We start from the raw sequence: 22693 nt of genomic DNA, 5'->3' as shown, positions 1-22693 counted from the left end.
CGTCTCTGCTGAGTCTGCTGCCCCCACGACGCGGCCCCAGATAAAGTGGAAGATGACGAGTACGAGTACGAGTATATATATATATATATGTATATGTAATTTGATTCACGTTTAATACTTACTTTCCTTTCACTGTCCATGTTGACGCGGACAAGGAAATAGATGGCGCTGTCGTGGAAGAGATGAGATCTAGAACTGCAGGTCAGAAACTGCGGTCTTTGAGTCTGCAGACATATGCTTCTCACAAAATCAGCCGCAAACACAAGGATTGTAAGATGGTATGAGGGAGCACCATGTTGCGTGCAGTCTCCGCTGCCCAACGTACAAGATGCATAATGGTGTGGTCTGGGGCAGGAGAAGAAGAGTTCCCACTGACGTCACTCTCCTGCGCTGCTTGGAATTGCGTAGTCAAATTGATTTATGGAGCACGTTTTGCAGGCGTGGGCATGAAAACGAAACAGCATTTTGCTCTTAGTTATTTCTTTAGTTATGTTACACAATGAACAGTCTTGAAGAATAAAATGAAAAGGTAGTTTGAATGATTTATTTTTTATGTCATTTATGAGTCAAAAAATGCAGCTAAAAGGGAAAGTCAGTCAGTCAGTCATTTTCTACCACTTATTCCATAGTGGGTCACGGGGTAGCTGGTGCCTATCTCCAGCAGTCTATGGGCGAGAGGCAGGGTACACCCTGGACAGGTCGCCAGTCCATCGCAGGGCAACACACATACAACCATGCACACACCTAAGGAAAATTTAGAGTTACCAATTAACCTAACAGGCATGTCTTTGGACTGTGGGAGGAAGCCGGAGTACCCGGTGAGAACCCACGCATGCACGGGGAGAACATGCAAACTCCATGCAGAAAGATCCCAGGCCAGGAATTGAACCCAGGACCTTCTTGCTGCAAGGCAACAGTGCTACCAACTGCACCACCGTGCAGCTGGAAAAGGGAAAGTATTTCTGTTAATTTGTTTTAGTTTTCTAGTTTTCAAACTTGACATTTCAAAATGAATTTTGGTCCCCTTTACCTGGGACATGTTCTGAAAATAAAACGTTAAACGTTATTTTATTTATAATTTTAATTAAGTAACAGAATAAGCAGTCTTGAAGAAGAAAATGAAAATGCAGTTTGGATTATCTATTAGTCATTTTATTCATGAGTCAAAAAATGCAGCTATGACTTTAAAATAAAAAAACATTTCTGTTAATACATTTAATTTTCAAATTGGACATTTCAAAATGAATTTTGGTCACTTTTTCCTGAGAGATCTTTTGAAAATGAAATGTTAAACATTATTTTATTTATCATTGTGAATTAATTTACAATTCGAGCAGTCTTGGAGAAGAAAAGTAAAATGCAGTTTGAATGATTTATTTTAAATTTTATTTATGAGTCAAAAAATGCAGCTTCATTTTGAAAATGAAAAAGCATTTCTATTAATTCATTTTAATTTGAATATTGGGCACATTTGCTTCCATAGACGTATGCTTAAAATAGTTAATTTAGTGTCTTATTTTATCAGTAACAGCTTCCATAGTAACAGCTCACCATACCTTGACCTGTTAGAGCTTAGATGTGGTGCAATCAGTAAAAGATTGGTTTCTTTAGGTTATGACTGGCCACTCATTGGTCAGGTCAACTCAACCTAAAACTCTGCAGATTCCAGTCAGCAAACTGCTACTTGCATTTGTAGTCTTTATATTTATACGTTATGCCCCTATTCATTCAGGATAAAATATGTGCAGTGCCATGAGGCTGGGCTCTAACCATTCTCTATATACCATCTATTCTTGTCCAGATTTGATCATATTAACCTCCAGTTCTCAATATCCTTGAGTTTGCTTTAAGTAATTTACAGTTCAACTGCAGATTAACATTTGAAAATGCATATCTTTCAAACATAATGTATGAATATTCCCAGTAAGATGGTAGACAGACTGACTTTCTTTAAAACACATCCTGTTGATAAGATACAGTTTGAAGAGAAGTACAAACCTTGACTTAATCCTTATTTTTTAGATCACACTAGAGTTGAAAATGAGAACCAACATAGCGTTCACCCATGAAGCAGAACACTATCGTCATAAACAGTCATAATGTCCCATAAACACAATGCTTGCAATTCATTATTGTGAAGTCATGCTGCACAACTAGTTCCTGATGTTCTCTGACAGACGCTTAGAGCAGGAGAGATTTTTATCCTTCAAAGAAATGTACTTGTTGCATAACACTTTGTAGTGTCACGTTTTAATGTCACATCTTTTTTTTTAGAAATGACAGAAGGAGACTTTATAGCTTTTAGACCCACACCTAATAGTTTTGATCATATTTAGGTTTTGCAAATTATACAACTTATCAACATTTACATGATGCAGCACATTTTTCTTTAGGCTTTAAAATGTAAACTGCTTCTCAATTCTGAAGTTTTCCCAAACTTCTCAAAGGTTTTCTGATACTGAACATGAAAAACATCAAAAACTAAACGAGGACATCCTAAGCATCTTACTGATGCTTGTTGATGACTTTGTCAGATTACTTTCATTGAATTTAACTTCACTGCCCTGCAGTCTCTATAGTAAGCCCAGTTTCCACTGGACAGATAATCAGAGGTTCTGTGTTCCTTCCATTGTCATGAAGACAGGGATTAAAGTATGGGTACAGGGGCTCGGTAAAAGAACATCCTTTGTAAGTGTAGATATGAGTTTTTGAATCTGCGTTGTAGAATGACACTGATCCATCTTCATAGTCCAGGAATACACCCACTTTAATAGGGATTTCATGGAGGTTTAAGGTGACAGAGGGTCCGGCACAGGCCCGAAGACTCTCACCCTTCCGCCTGCAGATCGCCCAGTAACCGTTGTCTGGACGGACGGTTATGGAGCCCTTCCTGTTAAAGGACTCCTTGGCCACACCAAGATCCCAGTCTGTTTTATCCCCTATCTGTAAAAAAAAGAAATCAGTTGATATAATTACACAAGGGAATTACATTAAGTAAAGTATTTGGTCGAAGTTACTTGATGAATGACAGGATAAAACGTAAAACACCACCTTCTAGCTACACTGACCATTATCTCAGAGGACCTGCCTCAACAAATATTATATAAATGCTCATATCAAACCTTACGATTTGAGCGAGAATATATTGTTGTTTGAATATTTTGTTTCAAAAATCTATGTTGATATTTAATTGTGTCTTTTAGAAAAAGTATACTTCACAGGAAGATCTGAGTACTGATATGCTTCTTCTATTACCGACCATAATTTCTGCAGTGACCTGTCCAGGGCGTACACTGCAGCTCAACCATGGACCCTGGAGATACGGACTAGCCCTCTATTACCCTACAAGCACGGAAGCTGTTGTCTGTAACTTTTCTTAAACGAGGAGAGAGAAGAGACAACTTTAGCTCCGGGCATGTGACTTCTTTCATGCATACTTGTGCGCTTACTCATTGATTGACAGTTCCCTCCACACGAATATGCAAGACTAATAGTCTTAAATACTTTTAATAAATAAAAGTTACCGACTACAGCTTTGAGCAAGAATACAAAATGAATTGGTGGGTGAATAAATGGACAATTGCTGCAAATGTCCTAAAAACTAAGATAAAAAAATTAAACTTCTTGTTAAACAAACGTTATTGTTTTGCCTTTTTAAATACTTCTGTGACATGTACTTATTAAGGCCATTCATTTTGACAAGTAGGAGGACGTGGATGTGACTTGATGCAACATTTTTTCTTTATTCACCAAATGTTCTGTCTGTGACTGTCACCTATGCAGTTGATCCACTAAATGGAGAACCGAACCTTCCCTGAACCCAGTTGTGCTCATTAGTGTCATACAGGTCCTTCTCAAAATATTAGCATATTGTGATAAAGGTCATTATTTTCCATGTCATGATGAAAATTTAACATTCATATATTTTAGATTCATTGCACACTAACTGAAATATTTCAGGTCTTTTATTGTCTTAATATGGATGATTTTGGCATACAGCTCATGAAAACCCAAAATTCCTATCTCACAAAATTAGCATATTTCATCCGACCAATAAAAGAAAAGTGTTTTTAATACAAAAAACGTCAACCTTCAAATAATCATGTACAGTTATGCACTCAATACTTGGTCGGGAATCCTTTGGCAGAAATGACTGCTTCAATGCGGCGTGGCATGGAGGCAATCAGCCTGTGGCAATGCTGAGGTCTTATGGAGGCCCAGGATGCTTCGATAGCGGCCTTTAGCTCATCCAGAGTGTTGGGTCTTGAGTCTCTCAACGTTCTCTTCACAATATCCCACAGATTCTCTATGGGGTTCAGGTCAGGAGAGTTGGCAGGCCAATTGAGCACAGTGATACCATGGTCAGTAAACCATTTACCAGTGGGTTTGGCACTGTGAGCAGGTGCCAGGTCGTGCTGAAAAATGAAATCTTCATCTCCATAAAGCTTTTCAGCAGATGGAAGCATGAAGTGCTCCAAAATCTCCTGATAGCTAGCTGCATTGACCCTGCCCTTGATAAAACACAGTGGACCAACACCAGCAGCTGACACGGCACCCCAGACCATCACTGACTGTGGGTACTTGACACTGGACTTCTGGCATTTTGGCATTTCCTTCTCTCCAGTCTTCCTCCAGACTCTGGCACCTTGATTTCCGAATGACATGCAGAATTTGTTTTCATCCGAAAAAAGTACTTTGGACCACTGAGCAACAGTCCAGTGCTGCTTCTCTGTAGCCCAGGTCAGGCGCTTCTGCCGCTGTTTCTGGTTCAAAAGTGGCTTGACCTGGGGAATGCGGCACCCGTAGCCCATTTCCTGCACACGCCTGTGCACGGTGGCTCTGGATGTTTCTACTCCAGACTCAGTCCACTGCTTCCGCAGGTCCCCCAAGGTCTGGAATCGGCCCTTCTCCACAATCTTCCTCAGGGTCCGGTCACCTCTTCTCGTTGTGCAGCGTTTTCTGCCACACTTTTTCCTTCCCACAGACTTCCCACTGAGGTGCCTTGATACAGCACTCTGGGAACAGCCTATTCATTCAGAAATGTCTTTCTGTGTCTTACCCTCTTGCTTGAGGGTGTCAATAGTGGCCTTCTGGACAGCAGTCAGGTTGGCAGTCTTACCCATGATTGGGGTTTTGAGTGATGAACCAGGCTGGGAGTTTTAAAGGCCTCAGGAATCTTTTGCAGGTGTTTAGAGTTAACTTGTTGATTCAGATGATTAGGTTCATAGCTCGTTTAGAGACCCTTTTAATGATATGCTAATTTTGTGAGATAGGAATTTTGGGTTTTCATGAGCAGAATGCCAAAATCATCCGTATTAAGACAATAAAAGACCTGAAATATTTCAGTTAGTGTGCAATGAATCTAAAATATATGAAAGTTAAATTTTCATCATGACATTATGGAAAATAATGACCTTTATCACAATATGCTAATATTTTGAGAAGGACCTGTATTTCTGTTTATTACCAATGAGGATGTACACATCACAGACATACTGTGAAAATGACAATGTATAAACAGGGCTTGTTGAACTGCAGCTTTTTGGGCATTCTAACCCACATCCTGAGTTGATGTACTCCACTTTAGTCTCTTGCACGTAATAAAACTATGTCTGATCTGTAGAGTCTCTAGCAGGCTACTGATCAGTGTGATAATTATCCATTGCAGCCTTGAACTAAACTACATACTGTACAAAACCAAAACCACAAGTCTTTTGATGCACATGGCGACAGTATAGGATGTAATTTGACAAAGGCTTGAATTTACCAGAAAATGATAACTGCCTCCATTCAATTTCATACAATTCTAGGGATAAAAACTTGGCTAGGCTACTTTAGCTATGTAATCAATGTTATTGAACATTTAGATTTTAACTTTTATATTCTAGTTTTCATCCATCTTTAGGCTCTAAATTGCCTCCAACTGTATCATTTCTATCCAAATAATACTTCACTGTGTGGTGTTTGCGTTTCACTAATGGTTCTGATTCTGCCGACCTCTTACCTTAACCACCCAATATCGTCTCCCAGAGGTGAAGCTTTGTTTCCCCAGAACAGCAACACACGAGTCGAACCTGCAGGGGTCATCAGGCAGCGACTGCCTTCTGCTCTGGGAGCTCAGGCTCACCTGTGGATCACCATCATGATATTCATTAGTAACAAAACACTGGTGTCCAGAACCTTGAAGAAGAGTCTGTAGTGAGGGATGATGCAGTCTCGCAGTAAAACATACCTTTTTACCATCCGGGGACAGAAGCAGCCAGCTTGCAGCAGTTGTAGGGTCCAGAGTCACATCCACTGAAGATGGACAAATATAATCAAAAATGAACATCTCAGTCAGAATCAAGGAGGTTTCTCATATTTCTCTTGGTAAAAACAAAATAATTTGGTTCTATATGTTTAAGGCAATTCATAGAATACATTAAAGTGACCACCTTGAAGCTTCACACACATACCTGCATATTTGGCCAACTTAGTGACTTCTGAAAACAAAAAGAAAAACAATACATTCAAATTATTTAATGAATTAACTTGGACACGAACGTAGTGAGATCTTTATAAAGGACTCCAGTGCAGCATTTGATGTAGTGTCAGTTAATTAATTAATTACTGACCTTCTGCACAAAATTTATTTTCTAGTTCATGGCAGACGTCCACCAGCTTGGAGAAAGCTGTCCTCACACTTCTTATATAAATGTCAGAGTCAACACAGACCTCAGACCAGTTTGTTGAGGACAGCGGAGAACTCAGACATGGAAAACTCTAAAATTGTTTATTAAGAAAGCACAAAAAATGCTTTTAACAGGCAGAAACAATCTGTCATTGATATATTCCTAACAAGACAAGGAGATGGAAGTAATATTTAATGCTTCTCATTTGATGCTGAAATTTACCTGGAATGTTGTGTAATATTAGAAATACTAGATTTGTTTTGTCCAAATAGTTTGCATTGTCTTTAAAACTAAATATTTTAGTGGCGTTCAGCTCATGTCTAACCTGCAGAAGATGTAGCGGGTCCTTGGTGTCCTTCAGGTATTGCAGCTCAATGCGTCTCTTTTGCAGTTCTCCGATCTCCTGGTCGAGCTCTTCAAGAAGATCTTCTGCTCTCCTCTTTGCTGCTTCATGCTTCTCTTCTATGTCCTCGGTGAGCAGAGCCTGGTTTCCCTCAATGGCATTTATTACCATGGTGACAACATGTACACTGGTTTGTATCTCCTTTTCTTTATCTATCTGCAAATATACATAAATCAAAACTGAATAAAAAGATATATCCAAAACGTAAATAGATTGTTCCTTTGTAAATATCTTGAAAATAAACTGCAGGTTTTACTGAGATCTATAACAGTTTGTTGCCATTGAGGAAGTTTTTTGAACAATCAAAACTACTAAAACATTATTATATTATGCAAAACCCTGACTGTATTACAATCAGTGTGTCCTGTTAGCAAATAAATAGTTGGATATACACATTTGGGGCATAAAAGGGTATAACTATCCATCCATCCTTTGGGGGAGCTGGTGCCAATCTCCAGCAGTCTACAGGTGAGAGGCGGGGTACACCCTGGACAGGTAGCCAGTCCATTGCAGGGCAAAAATAACACACACGACAAACAACGATGCACACACCCATTCACACCTAAGGGCAATTCAAAGAGACCAATTAACCTAACAGTCATGTTTTTTCTGGACTGTGGGAGGAAGCCAGAGTACCTGGAGAGAATCCATGCATGCACAGGGAGAACATGCAAACTCCATGCAGAAGGATCTCCGGTTGGGAGTCAAACCCAGGACCTTATTGCTACAAGGCAAAATGGTTACCAACTCTGCCACCGTGCAGCCCGGGGCATAACCAATCAGGGTTTTGAACCTTTTAAAAGTTTTTTTTATCAAGGATGTCACAATCCTATCAGAGGTATCAGCTTCGGGTCCAGATCAGGGACTTTTGTTTTTAATGAACATACTGGGAACCAGCTTGAGGGTCTTCCTTAGAAGAAATCTGTGAATGACTTATTGTCTGCTTACTAAAGACGTGTCACTGCTTGCATTTCAGGGTCAATGCATGAAATGTACTAACCTTACCTTAGTTACAAGAAACAACAGTTTCTTTAAGAGTAACAAAAACAGCCTCAAGTTAGACATTTTTTAGTTGAGGTAAAATGGACAGAACCAGACATCCATAACTCAGTCACTGCCAAGTCATTGCAAACGGGCCCAGTTATGTTTCAGTCAAACATCCAGCTCTCCTGACCATGCATTGGTTTAGTAGTACCAGTTTAATGATTGCAGATAATGCAATAAATATATTGGATACCTTGAATAGGTAAGTGTGATGTATACTGAATTTGATCTAAAGTAAAATCCTTACTCTGCTCAGCTCCATAGAGTTCTTGATATCCTCAGTCTTTCTGAGCCGGGTCTGGATCATCTGTTGAATCTCTGCTTCAACAATCTTCAATTTTGCCTAAACAAAGTTAAAAATTAGTACAACTAATTTCTTCTAGATAAATTTGACTTGGTTCATAAAGTTAGTGGAAATTCTTTTGTGATCTTAAAAGTTAAACAGGAAAACTTTGTGGTGATAAAAAACAAGTAATCCAATACATGGGAAATATAATATATTGATAGACTATGATAAATAAATCTATACTGTTAGACCATAGATAGATAGCACTACTATTTTTATTTCTTAAATGAATCTTAAATGTTATATAGGTGGAATGGACTCACCTTGATCCTCCTGCTCTCTTTCTCCATAGGAACAACTTGATGATGCTTATGGTCCCTCTCAGTGCAGCTCGTACAAACAGGGCTCTGACATTTCTTGCAGAACATCTCCAGGGGCTTGTTGTGGTTTCTGCAGAGGTGATTTGTCCTGAAGGTGGCCGGATCCGTCAGCCTGTGCTTTGTCATCATGGAATCGCTCAGGTGAGGAGTCAGGTGCATTTCACAATAAGACGCTTGGCAGACCAGGCACGACTTCACTGCTGTCAGCTTGTTTTCGCCGCAGATGTCACAAGTTATGTTGTCAGATTTAGAGGACTGTCTGGAGCAGTTTCTCCTAGGTGGCTCTGGGTTGCTTGCTTGTTCACTCCTCAAACATCTTTGTTTTAACATAGAACCCATGTTTAGTACTACTGCAAAGGAACATGTTTAACGTTTGGACATTATTGCATTAGCTCCATACCTTTTAAATTGTTCAGTAATGTCTTTTAAGCCGACATTCACCCTGAGGGCTGGACGCTTTTGGAAGTTCTCCTTGCAAAGTGGACATTCCGACTTGTGGCTCGTGTCCCAGAAACCATTAATACATTCCAGGCAGAAGTTGTGGCCACACGGGATGGACACAGGGTTGGTGAAACTATCCATGCAAATGATGCACAGAACTTGCTCCTGAGTCAAAGCATTGGCCATTTTTGCTGGGTGGAAAAAGGACACAAGGTTACCTTTTCATGCAAGTGAAAGACATACTAAATAAATAAGTATGTTCTGTAAGGAGTCAAAGGAAAATCTTTTATAATAATTTTGAAACTTTTTCAACATAAAATCTGAAGCATCTGAGTTGCAGGAGGTTCAACGTTGCATGATGAGCTAATGTTTAACTTTATGATCGTCTTCAGAATTTTAACTGGTACAAATAGCACACATTTGTTCATCTCAAATAGGAACTGACCATTTTGTTATGTACCATAATGAAGAATGTCTTACCTGTGTGAGTCGACAGCCTTCAGCAGGTATGTTGTCTGCAGCAAGACTGCTTCAATACAGGCAGTTTTTCTAGGCATACGTTCAAAGCTACTCCCACAATGACATTTTAGACAGACAGGTTACTTCAATGTTCCTGTATATCTGCTCTTAGTTTTCACTTTACATTTATTAAGAAATCACCCACAGTTTTTCACAGAACTGCTCAACGTTTGTCTTCTTTTGGCATTTTGTCAAGTCAAGTCAAGTCAAGTTTATTTATATAGCGTTTTTCAGCAACAAGGCTTTCAAGGCGCTGTCACCGTTATTCTTTGACGAAAGCTTCGCAGAGATCCTGGCCAATGGAGTATCGGGTCTCTATGGGCTATACCGCTGGAGACAGCGGAGAGGGAAGAGAGCCAGCATACTTGTGAAGCTCTGAAAGCAGGGACTATGTGCACCTTTACCTTCAATACACCTGGCAAATGTCAATACTTCATATTACCACCTATCTCTGCAGTTACAGCAGCAGATCTTTTGTCTCTACCAGCTTTGCACATCTATGGACAGAATAGTTATATCATAGATCCGGGCCCTCGAATCATCAAATTATGGGCAAGACTATTTCTTTTTTAAAATAGACCTGATTGTGAAGAAAAATGTGGGCCTGATATTTAAGTTCGGTTTGGCCTGCACACTTTATCATTAGCGCCTACTCAGCTCCACTCGATTCCACACGGTTTGGGTCACTTTCTGTTACAATTGAGTACCAGCTTATGTGGGTGGGATCTTCATAACACGGTGGCCCAGAGTCCAAAAGGTAACGTGACGTGATTTGTATACGACTGTTATTGATGTATGATTCTGTGGCCTTTTCTAGTCATTGCTTTGCTGCCCTAATTAAATATATCTGCCCTAGTTGCTTTTTTGCTGCACCGCTCACTGCTACAGCTTACACAACTTACCTGTTGATTTCACATAAGATGCAACACATAGTCAAGAATAAACTGATACAAGAGGATGACACCCTTTAGGAGGGTTAAGAACAGGTCCCGGTCCATTCTGTCCGTTCTTTCTATACTCTGTACACTGATCATTTTGGCATTAAATCTTGCTTTTATACTTAAACATTTCTCATTATTTCACAAGGTAAATAGTTTGCTGGTTTTGCTGGTTTGGTCTCGGAACTGGAGGGAAACGGACCCGGTGGTGCACAGGGAGAAAAGAGAGTAAAAACTCCCATTTTACAACACAACAGAGACACAACAATGCAGGACATAACAGCAATGTTAAAGCTGCTGCTCAGTCTATGGCCTTCTGTCAGACTCAAAGTGAAATAAACCCTCCAGAGAAATGTGTGGGCAGAAAGACGAAACACTCTGGATGTCAAAGGATTTCTAAAATAGTTTTCTATATGTTTCTGTTCCTGATGGGTGTAGCATCCTTGTTTGTGTTTCGTTTCTGTTGTATTGAAAATTACCGCCCCCTAAAACCTGTTGCTCCTGGAACCATCCTGCTGGTTTTTCCAGTATCTCCACCAGCTTTTTAAGATCCGGATCTTCTTGAACATAGTCCTCAACTCTTAGCCCTTCTGACAGCTGGTCACGTGTGTGAAAAGAACCTCAGCATGTTTCAGAGCCTCCTCTGAGAAATAATCCAGTATTATGCTGATGATCTCCTGGTATGGGACTGTGTATCAGTCCACCTTCAACACAATAAGAAAACAATGAGGCCGTGGAGCACACTTTTCTATTATTCCTCTTAAAGGGGACATATCATGTGCAATCCACTATTTTAGTCCTTAAATAATTTGTTTGTGTACTTGGGAGTCTGTAGGAATGCACAAAAGTTGAATTAGTCTCTTCAGATGCGCATAAATATCTTAATATTCTGTTTGGGTCCTAATTCTCAGTTTCAGTTTTCTCTATTCTGTTACATTTTTGAACTATTACGTCACAGTATTTGATGAGGAACAGGTAAATAAGGTCACTGACCTCCGGTTTCCGCTTTCTTGTGTCCGCCATTTTTCTTTCTCTCTTTGTAGTGTAAGTTCAAATACGCCAAAGCTGCAAGAGGATAAGTGTAAATTTTCGGTTGTTGGGTGCTTTAACACACACAATTCATTACACCGTTCCCTAGCATCAGAACCTCTTTGAAGTGCCTGGTTAAATGTTATTTTTCATGAAAATGTTCCAACATCAGTGGGGAAATATCTCTTTGTTTGAGCGAAGCATGAGTGCCTTCAGCAACCTCCGCCAGCTTCAAGAAGCATTTGCCAAAAGACTTAATCTAATTGAGGGGTCAGTTTCTGTCTGTCTATGAAAACAACAGACACAGCAAAGCTCCAAATAACGTCAAAATGAAAACAAACTTTATTTTAGACATGAATATATTTTGTGCTGACATGAAGTCCTGACCATTATTTTGACAGCAGTAGCGTTGTGCCTTCTGCCTATGTTAGCGCTTTGTGCTGCTTTTAGCTTCTAGAGGACAAAACTGTACTGCATGTTATGAATATTATTACATAAACCGTTTTGCATTGTTTTTGCTGTTTTTGTCTTGATTCTGCGGCATTAGATAATTGTATTTCTGCTATCAAACTACAAAAATGGTGGAACTGGTTAAAGTGGAACGCTCTTTGACCTTGAGGGGGCGAGGTGTGAAGTGCATCAGTAGCATTTAAAGAGACCGCACCAAATCTAGTTGTTCAGACGCACCTCAGAACAGGGGTAACAAAGGAGCCTGTGGAGCTACAATAACAAGAAATACAGACCAACACATTGCAGTTCTACTTTATATAGACCACAACTGAATGATGTAAATGTGAAAAGGAAGGATTTAATAGCATGATGTGTCCCCTTTAAGGCATGTTTGCAGGAAATACACTTGGTACTCTGCTGATAACTTTAGAGGCTCCTCTTCGGGTTTCTTTGTTTCAGATTTTTTTCGTTTTTCCCCAATATGGTGTTGACACGGCTGGTTTTCACCCTGTCATTTTTTTCCCAGCAGGACAATCCTTGTTTCATTTGATCCGAGAAAGAAAATAAGGAGGTTATTTCTCCAGGTTATATTGGCGATCATGCTGAACTAATGATATTTTTGTCACCCAGGTTAATGGCCCACCACAAATGAAATTGCATTTAATTAATTTTTTTTTTTAGCAATAATAATATCTAGAACCAATCCACAAAGGACAATTTATTATTGCTCTGATTAAATGTTTAACTTTCAGCTTTCAGTGGCTGTATTGGTCTTTAACTTTAATGCTTCTGCTAAAGCAAAGAAAAAAACTTAGGTCACTCGTAATCAGTTCTATGGACTCATTTTAAACCACATGCACACTTTCCCATCACTTGGCATTAGATTTCAGATATTTAATAATACTGTTTCTTGATATAGTCATGCCCTAAATTATTTACACCCTGCCAGATTCAGATTTTAAAATATTTTCATTTAATTAAACAGTTTGTTGCTGATATGTTACCAGAAAGGAATGTCTCCTAAGACAATTAAATGTATTTTGAAAATATATTTATAACAGTTTAAAGGGTTTGCATGGGACTCTTTAAAATGTCCATATCACTTTTAGTCAGAAGAAACGTGTTAGTAAAATTACTTTAAACCTAAATCCCCCACGGTTATGAATAATTTGGGTCCTAGCTGTAAGTTGTGTAAAGGCAGAGCTAAATTCCAGCTAATTATAAATTTAAATAACTGGGCAAACTAGTCTATCCTACTCAACCTAATTAGGAATCGAAATAGAAATATCCTTAATGGCTAGCCAAACCACACGGTTTGGCTAGCCTTTAAGGAAATAAATAAAACAAATATTAATGAATAAATAGTGGGATGTGTCATTTAGTATGTGCAACTGCGCTGTAAATCTCAGCGCACGGTTACGTAAGTGTGACAATAAGAGGCTGTTATATTAAACCTCAGCCACTATATTTTAAGGCATTTCACCCAATCAGTACACTGCAAGGGCAGACGCAACCAGAAGATCCCTGATCTTTGGGGAATGACAGAAAGTAAATGGTAAAATGGCCTGCACTTGTATAGCGCTTTATCAAGTCTGACAATCCCAAAGCTTTCTACACTACAATCAGTCATCCATCCATTCATACACATTCACTCTCTGCAGAAAGTACATCTACCATTCTGCTCCTGTCTTAAACACACTCAGGTTAACAGAAACGTTAATTTCCAAATGCCTTAGGAGATGTTTTACTCTCCATGTCAAAAAAATAAAACTAAATAGGTTGTTGAGCCTCAAAGCAATAGATGGATATTTTTATTGATTACAACTTTATAACTTATGTTATAAAAAACTACATAATGAAGATAGGTTGGAGGTCGGCCTGATTTTGGAGCTATACTATAAATTGACACACATATGGTTTTTGCATTAATAGTGATTAAGTTAAAGTTGTTTAACTGAGAACTATCTCTGTCTAAACCCTTTACCTCTGCTACAATAACACATTTCATACACAAGATAAAGAACTCTGTGTTTTACTTACTTTCACATAGACACAAAAGAAGCAGAAATGAAAAAAAATACTGATAAACAAAATGAAGAAATCAAATATTCTTTGGACAAATTCTAACGTAATTAAAACAGAATCAAATTAAAACACCACAGAAGTTGAAATGCATCTAAAGATACATCATCCTGGTAAAGGGATTAAATGAACCATTTAAGTGCCGTTCAAGCGTACACTTCACAAAATAATAAAGGCGTTGATGAAGTGTGATCCACAGGTGAGGAGCCGCAGAGCAGAATATCCAGTTCTGGTTCCAGGAACACACAGTAGGCAAGACTCGGATGACCTGGGGTGTGTGTGAAATTTCAGGAACCAGTAGGTCAATATTTAGGTTCATGTTCACTCAGTGTTCTGATTTTAAAACACATTCTGTAGATCCCAGCAAGCAGTGCAATGTTTGGTGAGACATGGTCCTCTGTCCTGGTGGTAGTCAGGACTCCGGCTGCAGTGTTCTGCTCACCTGCAGGTGGTATTGTTAGAATAACTCTTGCAGTCCAAAATGTGTAAAATGGTAGCAGTAGTGTCTGTCCAAACATGTATTCACACATGTACACCTTCAATACAACCTAGATAAATAGAGGATTAGTTTTAACTGGTGTCTAGGCCTCAGCATTTATGAGAGGATTCATCCTGGGTTTACTTTAGATGTCTGTTCGTTGCATTCTTGGACATTTTAGACATTACAAATCGACTTGTAACGCGGACTGAGAGTTTAAATCTTGTTAGAGGTCAGAGATGTATGAGTCCAACCTTTTGCTGACATCTGCTGTCATATAAGAGGAACTATAGGTTCATAAACAACAACTTTTAATGTATCTTTTGGCATTTAAACATGAAACTATGAAACATCAGCTAAGGCATAGTACAAGTAACAAACAATTAAACAAAAAAAGAGAAAATGCAGCAGTGGACTAAATAAAGCCAGTCTGTGTATGTGTAATCAAATGCTTTTATCTTTTTAAATTGATAACTATTGGACTGTTAATTATCAAGACTGGATAAAATATGAGCAGTTCCATGAGACTGGGCTCTAACCATTCTCTATATACCATCTATTTTTCTCCAGATTTGATCATATTAACCTCCAGTTCTCAATATCCTTGAGTTTGCCTCAAGTAATTTACAGTTCAACTGCAGATTAACATTTGAAAATGCATATCTTTCAAACATAATGTATGAATATTCCCAGTAAGATGGTAGACAGACTGAGTTTCTTTAAAACACATCCTGTTGATAAGATACAGTTTGAAGAGAAGTACAAACCTTGACCTAATCCTTATTTTTTAGATCACACTAGAGTTGAAAATGAGAACCGACATAGCGTTCATGAAGCAGAACACTATCGTCATAAACAATCATAATGTCCCATAAACACAATGCTTGCAATTCATTATTGTGAAGTCATGCTGCACAACTGGTTCCTGATGTTCTCTGACAGACGCTTAGAGCAGGAGAGATTTTTATCCTTCAAAGAAATGTACTTGTTGCACAACACTTTGTAGTGTCACGTTTTAATGTCACATCTTTTTTTTAGAAATGACAGAAGTAGACTTTATAGCTTTTAGACCCACACCTAATAGTTTTGATCATATTTAGGTTTTGCACATTTTACACATTATCAACATTTACATGATGCAGCACATTTTTCTTTAGGCTTTAAAATGTAAACTGCTTCTCAATTCTGAAGTTTTCCCAAACTTCTCAAAGGTTTTCTGATACTGAACATGAAAAACATCAAAAACTAAACAACGAGGACATCCTAAGCATCTTACTGATGCTTGTTGATGACTTTGTCAGATCACTTTCATTGAATTTAACTTCACTGCCCTGCAGTCTCTATAGTAAGCCCAGTTTCCACTGGACAGATAATCAGAGGTTCTGTGTTCCTTCCATTGTCATGAAGACAGGGATTAAAGTATGGGTACAGGGGCTCGGTAAAAGAACATCCTTTGTAAGTGTAGATATGAGTTTTTGAATCTACGTTGTAGAATGACACTGATCCATCTTCATAGTCCAGGAATACACCCACTTTAATAGGGATTTCATGGAGGTTTAAGGTGACAGAGGGTCCGGCACAGGCCCGAAGACTCTCACCCTTCCGCCTGCAGATCGCCCAGTAACCGTTGTCTGGACGGACGGTTATGGAGCCCTTCCTGTTAATGGACTCCTTGGCCACACCAAGATCCCAGTCTGTTTTATCCCCTATCTGTAAAAAAAAGAAATCAGTTGATATAATTACACAAGGGAATTACATTAAGTAAAGTATTTGGTCGAAGTTACTTGATGAATGACAGGATAAAACATAAAACACCACCTTCTAGCTACACTGACCATTATCTCAGAGGACCTGCCTCAACAAATAGTATATAAATGCTCATATCAAACCTTACGATTTGAGCGAGAATATATTGTTGTTTGAATATTTTGTATCAAAAATCTATGTTGATATTTAATTGTGTCTTTTAGAAAAAGTATACTTCACAGGAAGATCTGAGTACTGATTTGCTTCCTCTATTACCGACCATAATTTCTGCAGTGACCTGTCCAGGGCGTACACTGCAGCTCAACCATGGACCCTGGAGATACGGACTAGCCCTCTATTACCCTACAAGCACGGAAGCTGTTGTCTGTAACTTTTCTTAAACGAGGAGAGAGAAGAGACCACTTTAGCTCCGGGCATGTGACTCCTTTCATGCATACTTGTGCGCTTACTCATTGATTGACAGTTCCCACCACACGAATATGCAAGACTAATAGTTTTAAATACTTTTAACAAATAAAAGTTAGCGACTACAGCTTTGAGCAAGAATACAAAATGAATTGGTGGGTGAATAAATGGACAATTGCTGCAAATGTCCTAAAAACTAAGATAAAAAAATTAAACTTCTTGTTAAACAAACGTTATTGTTTTGCCTTTTTAAATACTTCTGTGACATGTACTTATTAAGGCCATTCATTTTGACAAGTAGGAGGACGTGGATGTGACTTGATGCAACATTTTTTCTTTATTCACCAAATGTTCTGTCTGTGACTGTCACCTATGCAGTTGATCCACTAAATGGAGAACCAAACCTTCACTGAACCCAGTTGTGCTCATTAGTGTCATATTTCTGTTTATTACCAATGAGGATGTACACATCACAGACATACTGTGAAAATGACAATGTATAAACAGGGCTTGTTGAACTGCAGCTTTTTGGGCATTCTAACCCACATCCTGAGTTGATGTACTCCACTTTAGTCTCTTGCACGTAATAAAACTATGTCTGATCTTTAGAGTCTCTAGCAGGCTACTGATCAGTGTGATAATTATCCATTGCAGCCTTGAACTAAACTACATACTGTACAAAACCAAAACCACAAGTCTTTTGATGCACATGGCGACAGTATAGGATGTAATTTGACAAAGGCTTGACTTTACCAGAAAATGATAACTGCCTCCATTCAATTTCATACAATTCTAGGGATAAAAACTTTGCTAGGCTACTTTAGCTATGTAATCAATGTTATTGAACATTTAGATTTTAACTTTTATATTCTAGTTTTCATCCATCTTTAGGCTCTAAATTGCCTCCAACTGTATCATTTCTATCCAAATAATACTTCACTGTGTGGTGTTTGCGTTTCACTAATGGTTCTGATTCTGCCGACCTCTTACCTTAACCACCCAATATCGTCTCCCAGAGGTGAAGCTTTGTTTCCCCAGAACAGCAACACACGAGTCGAACCTGCGGGGGTCATCAGGCAGCGACTGCCTTCTGCTCTGGGAGCTCAGGCTCACCTGTGGATCACCATCATGATATTCATTAGTAACAAAACACTGGTGTCCAGAACCTTGAAGAAGAGTCTGTAGTGAGGGATGATGCAGTCTCGCAGTAAAACATACCTTTTTACCATCCGGGGACAGAAGCAGCCAGCTTGCAGCAGTTGTAGGGTCCAGAGTCACATCCACTGAAGATGGACAAATATAATCAAAAATGGAAATCTCAGTCAGAATCAAGCAGGTTTCTCATATTTCTCTTGGTAAAAACAAAATAATTTGGTTCTATATGTTTAAGGCAATTCATAAAATACATTAAAGTGACCACCTTGAAGCTTCACACACATACCTGCATATTTGGCCAACTTAGTGACTTCTGAAAACAAAAAGAAAAACAATACATTCAAATTATTTAATGAATTAACTTGGACACGAACGTAGTGAGATCTTTATAAAGGACTCCAGTGCAGCATTTGATGTAGTGTCAGTTAATTAATTAATTACTGACCTTCTGCACAAAATTTATTTTCTAGTTCATGGCAGACGTCCACCAGCTTGGAGAAAGCTGTCCTCACACTTCTTATATAAATGTCAGAGTCAACACAGACCTCAGACCAGTTTGTTGAAGACAGCGGAGAACTCAGACATGGAAAACTCTAAAATTGTTTATTAAGAAAGCACAAAAATGCTTTTAACAGGCAGAAACAATCTGTCATTGATATATTCCTAACAAGACAAGGAGATGGAAGTAATATTTAATGCTTCTCATTTGATGCTGAAATTTACCTGGAATGTTGTGTAATATTAGAAATACTAGATTTGTTTTGTCCAAATAGTTTGCATTGTCTTTAAAACTAAATATTTTAGTGGCGTTCAGCTCATGTCTAACCTGCAGAAGATGTAGCGGGTCCTTGGTGTCCTTCAGGTATTGCAGCTCACTGCGTCTCTTTTGCAGTTCTCCGATCTCCTGGTCGAGCTCTTCAAGAAGATCTTCTGCTCTCCTCTTTGCTGCTTCATGCTTCTCTTCTATGTCCTCAATGAGCAGAGCCTGGTTTCTCTCAATGGCATTTATTACCATGGTGACAACATGTACACTGGTTTGTATCTCCTTTTCTTTATCTATCTGCAAAAATACATAAATCAAAACTGAATAAAAAGATATATCCAAAACGTAAATAGATTGTTCCTTTGTAAATATCTTGAAAATAAACTGCAGGTTTTACTGAGATCTATAACAGTTTGTTGCCATTGAGGAAGTTTTTTGAACAATCAAAACTACTAAAACATTATTATATTATGCAAAACCCTGACTGTATTACAATCAGTGTGTCCTGTTAGCAAATAAATAGTTGGATATACACATTTGGGGCATAAAGGGGTATAACTATCCATCCATCCATCGTTTGGGGGAGCTGGTGCCAATCTCCAGCAGTCTACAGGTGAGAGGCGGGGTACACCCTGGACAGGTAGCCAGTCCATTACAGGGCAAAAATAACACACACGACAAACAACGATGCACACACCCATTCACACTAAGTGCAATTCAAAGAGACCAATTAACCTAACAGTCATGTTTTTTCTGGACTGTGGGAGGAAGCCGGAGTACCCGGAGAGAATCCATGCATGCACAAGGAGAACATGCAAACTCCATGCAGAAGGATCTCCGGTTGGGAGTCAAACCCAGGACCTTATTGCTACAAGGCAAAATGGTTACCAACTCTGCCACCGTGCAGCCCGGGGCATAACCAATCAGGGTTTTGAGCCTTTTAAACGTTTTTTTATCAAGGATGTCACAATCCTATCAGAGGTATCAGCTTCGGGTCCGGATCAGGGACTTTTGTTTTTAATGAACATACTGGGAACCAGCTTGAGGGTCTTCCTTAGAAGAAATCTGTGAATGACTTATTGTCTGCTTACTAAAGACGTGTCACTACTTGCATTTCAGGGTCAATGCATGAAATGTACTAACCTTACTTTAGTTACAAGAAACAACAGTTTCTTTAAGAGTAACAAAAACAGCCTCAAGTTAGACATTTTTTAGTTGAGGTAAAATGGACAGAACCAGACATCCATAACTCAGTCACTGCCAAGTCATTGCAAACGGGCCCAGTTATGTTTCAGTCAAACATCCAGCTCTCCTGACCATGCATTGGTTTAGTAGTACCAGTTTAATGATTGCAGATAATGCAATAAATATATTGGATACCTTGAATAGGTAAGTGTGATGTATACTGAATTTGATCTAAAGTAAAATCCTTACTCTGCTCAGCTCCATAGAGTTCTTGATATCCTCAGTCTTTCTGAGCCGGGTCTGGATCATCTGTTGAATCTCTGCTTCAACAATCTTCAATTTTGCCTAAACAAAGTTAAAAATTAGTACAACTAATTTCTTCTAGATAAATTTGACTTGGTTCATAAAGTTAGTGGAAATTCTTTTGTGATCTTAAAAGTTAAACAGGAAAACCTTGTGGTGATAAAAAACAAGTAATCCAATACATGGGAAATATAGTATATTGATAGACTATGATAAATAAATCTATACTGTTAGACCATAGATAGATAGCACTACTATTTTTATTTCTTAAATGAATCTTAAATGTTATATAGGTGGAATGGACTCACCTTGATCCTCCTGCTCTCTTTCTCCATAGGAACAACTTGATGATGCTTATGGTCCCTCTCAGTGCAGCTCGTACAAACAGGGCTCTGACATTTCTTGCAGAACATCTCCAGGGGCTTGTTGTGGTTTCTGCAGAGGTGACTTTTCCTGAAGGTGGCCGGATCCGTCAGCCTGTGCTTTGTCATCATGGAATCGCTCAGGTGAGGAGTCAGGTGCATTTCACAATAAGACGCTTGGCAGACCAGGCACGACTTCACTGCTGTCAGCTTGTTTTCGCCGCAGATGTCACAAGTTATGTTGTCAGATTTAGAGGACTGTCTGGAGCAGTTTCTCCTAGGTGGCTCTGGGTTGCTTGCTTGTTCACTCCTCAAACATCTTTGTTTTAACATAGAACCCATGTTTAGTACAACTGCAAAGGAACATGTTTAACGTTTGGACATTATTGCATTAGCTCTTTACCTTTTAAATTGTTCAGTAATGTCTTTTAAGCCGACATTCACCCTGAGGGCTGGACGCTTTTGGAAGTTCTCCTTGCAAAGTGGACATTCCGACTTGTGGCTTGTGTCCCAGAAACCATTAATACATTCCAGGCAGAAGTTGTGGCCACACGGGATGGACACAGGGTTGGTGAAGCTATCCATGCAAATGATGCACAGAACTTGCTCCTGAGTCAAAGTATATGCCATTTTTGCTGGGTGGAAAAATGACACAGGGTTACCTTTTCATGCAAGTGAAAGACAAACTAAATAAATAAGTATGTTCTGTAATGTTTGCGAGAAAAACCGGGATTATAGATCCTGGATTGGAAAAAGCTGAGAAAGTAAGGAAACCAAAAAAATAAAGCAGTGCTTCTTAGATTAACATTTTATTATATTTTAGACAAGATGGGCCCAAGATGTTTTACATTTTATGTAGTTGACTTTCATGTAGTAATTGAGCATTTGGTAATTATTGTACAGTATTGTACATTTTTCTGCTAATGTATACTGATGATAAATATTGATCTAGGTAATAAAGTGTGGATTTCAATTTTTTGTATTTGGTCAATTCCATCATTAGAGTCAAAGGAAAATGAATTAATTTTGAAAAGTTTTCAACATAAAATCTGAAGCATCTGAGTTGCAGGAGGTTCAATGTTGCATGATGAGCTAATGTTTAACTTTATGATCGTCTTCAGAATTTTAACTGGTACAAATAGCACACATTTGTTCATCTCAAATAGGAACTGACCATTTTGTTATGTACCATAATGAAGAATGTCTTACCTGTGTGAGTCGACAGCCTTCAGCAGGTATGTTGTCTGCAGCAAGACTGCTTCAATACAGGCAGTTTTTCTAGGCATACGTTCAAAGCTACTCCCACAATGACATTTTAGACAGACAGGTTAATCCAGTTTTCATGTCTTTGCGCAATTTGTTTTCACTTTACATTTATAAAGAAATCACCCACAGTTTTTCACATCCTTTCTATTTCTGCCAAATCAGAATCAGAATCAACTTTATTGGCCAAGTTTGTGTGCACAAACAAGGAATCTAACTTGGGTTTCCATCATTCACATCGTATATAAACATTAGTTCAAACAACAACGACAATGTGTAAAAACAAATAAATAAGGACAAGGAACAGTATGTACAAGTGTGCATTTTGTTTTTTTTTCATACCATATATTGTCATTTTATGAATAAATCCTTTTTGAATTTCAGACCAACTCAAACTTTGCATAGTTAAGAAGTGGAAGGAAAAGCATATGTATTTTTTGATTCTTAGAAACTGAAGTTGAAAAGTGTGGCCTTCATGTCAGCAATATGGTTTTCGGAGTTGACCCAAATGCGGACAGTCAGGCAGCAGCACAACGCTGTGTGAATAAAAGGTTTAATATGTAAAAAGCAAATAACTTTTCTGCTTTTTACTTACAACAGGCAGGGGGTCACAAATGTAGGCATTAACACGAGAAGGCATGGCATTGGCAAACAGTATACTCCTTCATAGTTGCATTCTACATTCTCACACTACTCTCCAATTTTGCATTATTTGCTGTTATTTCAGTTTTTAACTTTGTTCTCTCTTTTCTCTTCCTAGAAACTACAC

At 38.6% G+C, this 22693-nt stretch overlaps 2 protein-coding genes across 2 annotated transcripts; both read right to left on the bottom strand.

Moving 5' to 3' along the window:
- Positions 1–2234: 2234 nt before the first annotated feature.
- Positions 2235–14041, bottom strand: LOC124880746 (E3 ubiquitin-protein ligase TRIM21-like). Its single transcript, XM_047386072.1, has 10 exons — positions 9706–14041; positions 9185–9416; positions 8728–9100; positions 8366–8461; positions 6997–7230; positions 6615–6762; positions 6456–6482; positions 6233–6297; positions 6005–6127; positions 2235–2943 (listed from the first exon to the last, which is right to left on the bottom strand). Exons 2-10 carry the CDS (start codon positions 9409–9411, stop codon positions 2557–2559), a joined length of 1680 nt encoding a protein of 559 aa, XP_047242028.1. The 5' UTR covers positions 9412–9416; positions 9706–14041; the 3' UTR covers positions 2235–2556.
- A 974-nt stretch (positions 14042–15015) lies between these two features.
- On the bottom strand, positions 15016–21944 carry LOC124880745 (E3 ubiquitin-protein ligase TRIM21-like). Its single transcript, XM_047386071.1, has 10 exons — positions 21871–21944; positions 21065–21296; positions 20608–20980; positions 20246–20341; positions 18875–19108; positions 18494–18641; positions 18335–18361; positions 18112–18176; positions 17884–18006; positions 15016–16431 (listed from the first exon to the last, which is right to left on the bottom strand). Exons 2-10 carry the CDS (start codon positions 21289–21291, stop codon positions 16045–16047), a joined length of 1680 nt encoding a protein of 559 aa, XP_047242027.1. The 5' UTR covers positions 21292–21296; positions 21871–21944; the 3' UTR covers positions 15016–16044.
- Positions 21945–22693: the final 749 nt, after the last annotated feature.

This window comes from Girardinichthys multiradiatus, chromosome 14 (genome assembly GCF_021462225.1).
Source record: "Girardinichthys multiradiatus isolate DD_20200921_A chromosome 14, DD_fGirMul_XY1, whole genome shotgun sequence".
Lineage (NCBI taxonomy): Eukaryota > Metazoa > Chordata > Actinopteri > Cyprinodontiformes > Goodeidae > Girardinichthys > Girardinichthys multiradiatus.
The sequence above is the reverse complement of the archived record's forward strand: the minus strand, read 5'-3'. Positions and strand labels throughout refer to the sequence as shown.

Excerpts from the sequence above, each read along its gene's own strand:
- LOC124880745 (XM_047386071.1), bottom strand. The coding sequence starts at position 21,291 with ATGGCATATACTTTGACTCAGGAGCAAGTTCTGTGCATCATTTGCATG. Across the intron at positions 18,642-18,874 it reads ACCCGCTACATCTTCTGCAG|AGTTTTCCATGTCTGAGTTC; the intron begins GTTAGACATGAG and ends AAACAATTTTAG. Across the intron at positions 18,007-18,111 it reads TGTCCCCGGATGGTAAAAAG|GTGAGCCTGAGCTCCCAGAG; the intron begins GTATGTTTTACT and ends GGTGATCCACAG.
- LOC124880746 (XM_047386072.1), bottom strand. The coding sequence starts at position 9,411 with ATGGCCAATGCTTTGACTCAGGAGCAAGTTCTGTGCATCATTTGCATG. Across the intron at positions 9,101-9,184 it reads ATTACTGAACAATTTAAAAG|ATGTTTGAGGAGTGAACAAG; the intron begins GTATGGAGCTAA and ends GTTAAAACAAAG. Across the intron at positions 6,128-6,232 it reads TGTCCCCGGATGGTAAAAAG|GTGAGCCTGAGCTCCCAGAG; the intron begins GTATGTTTTACT and ends GGTGATCCACAG.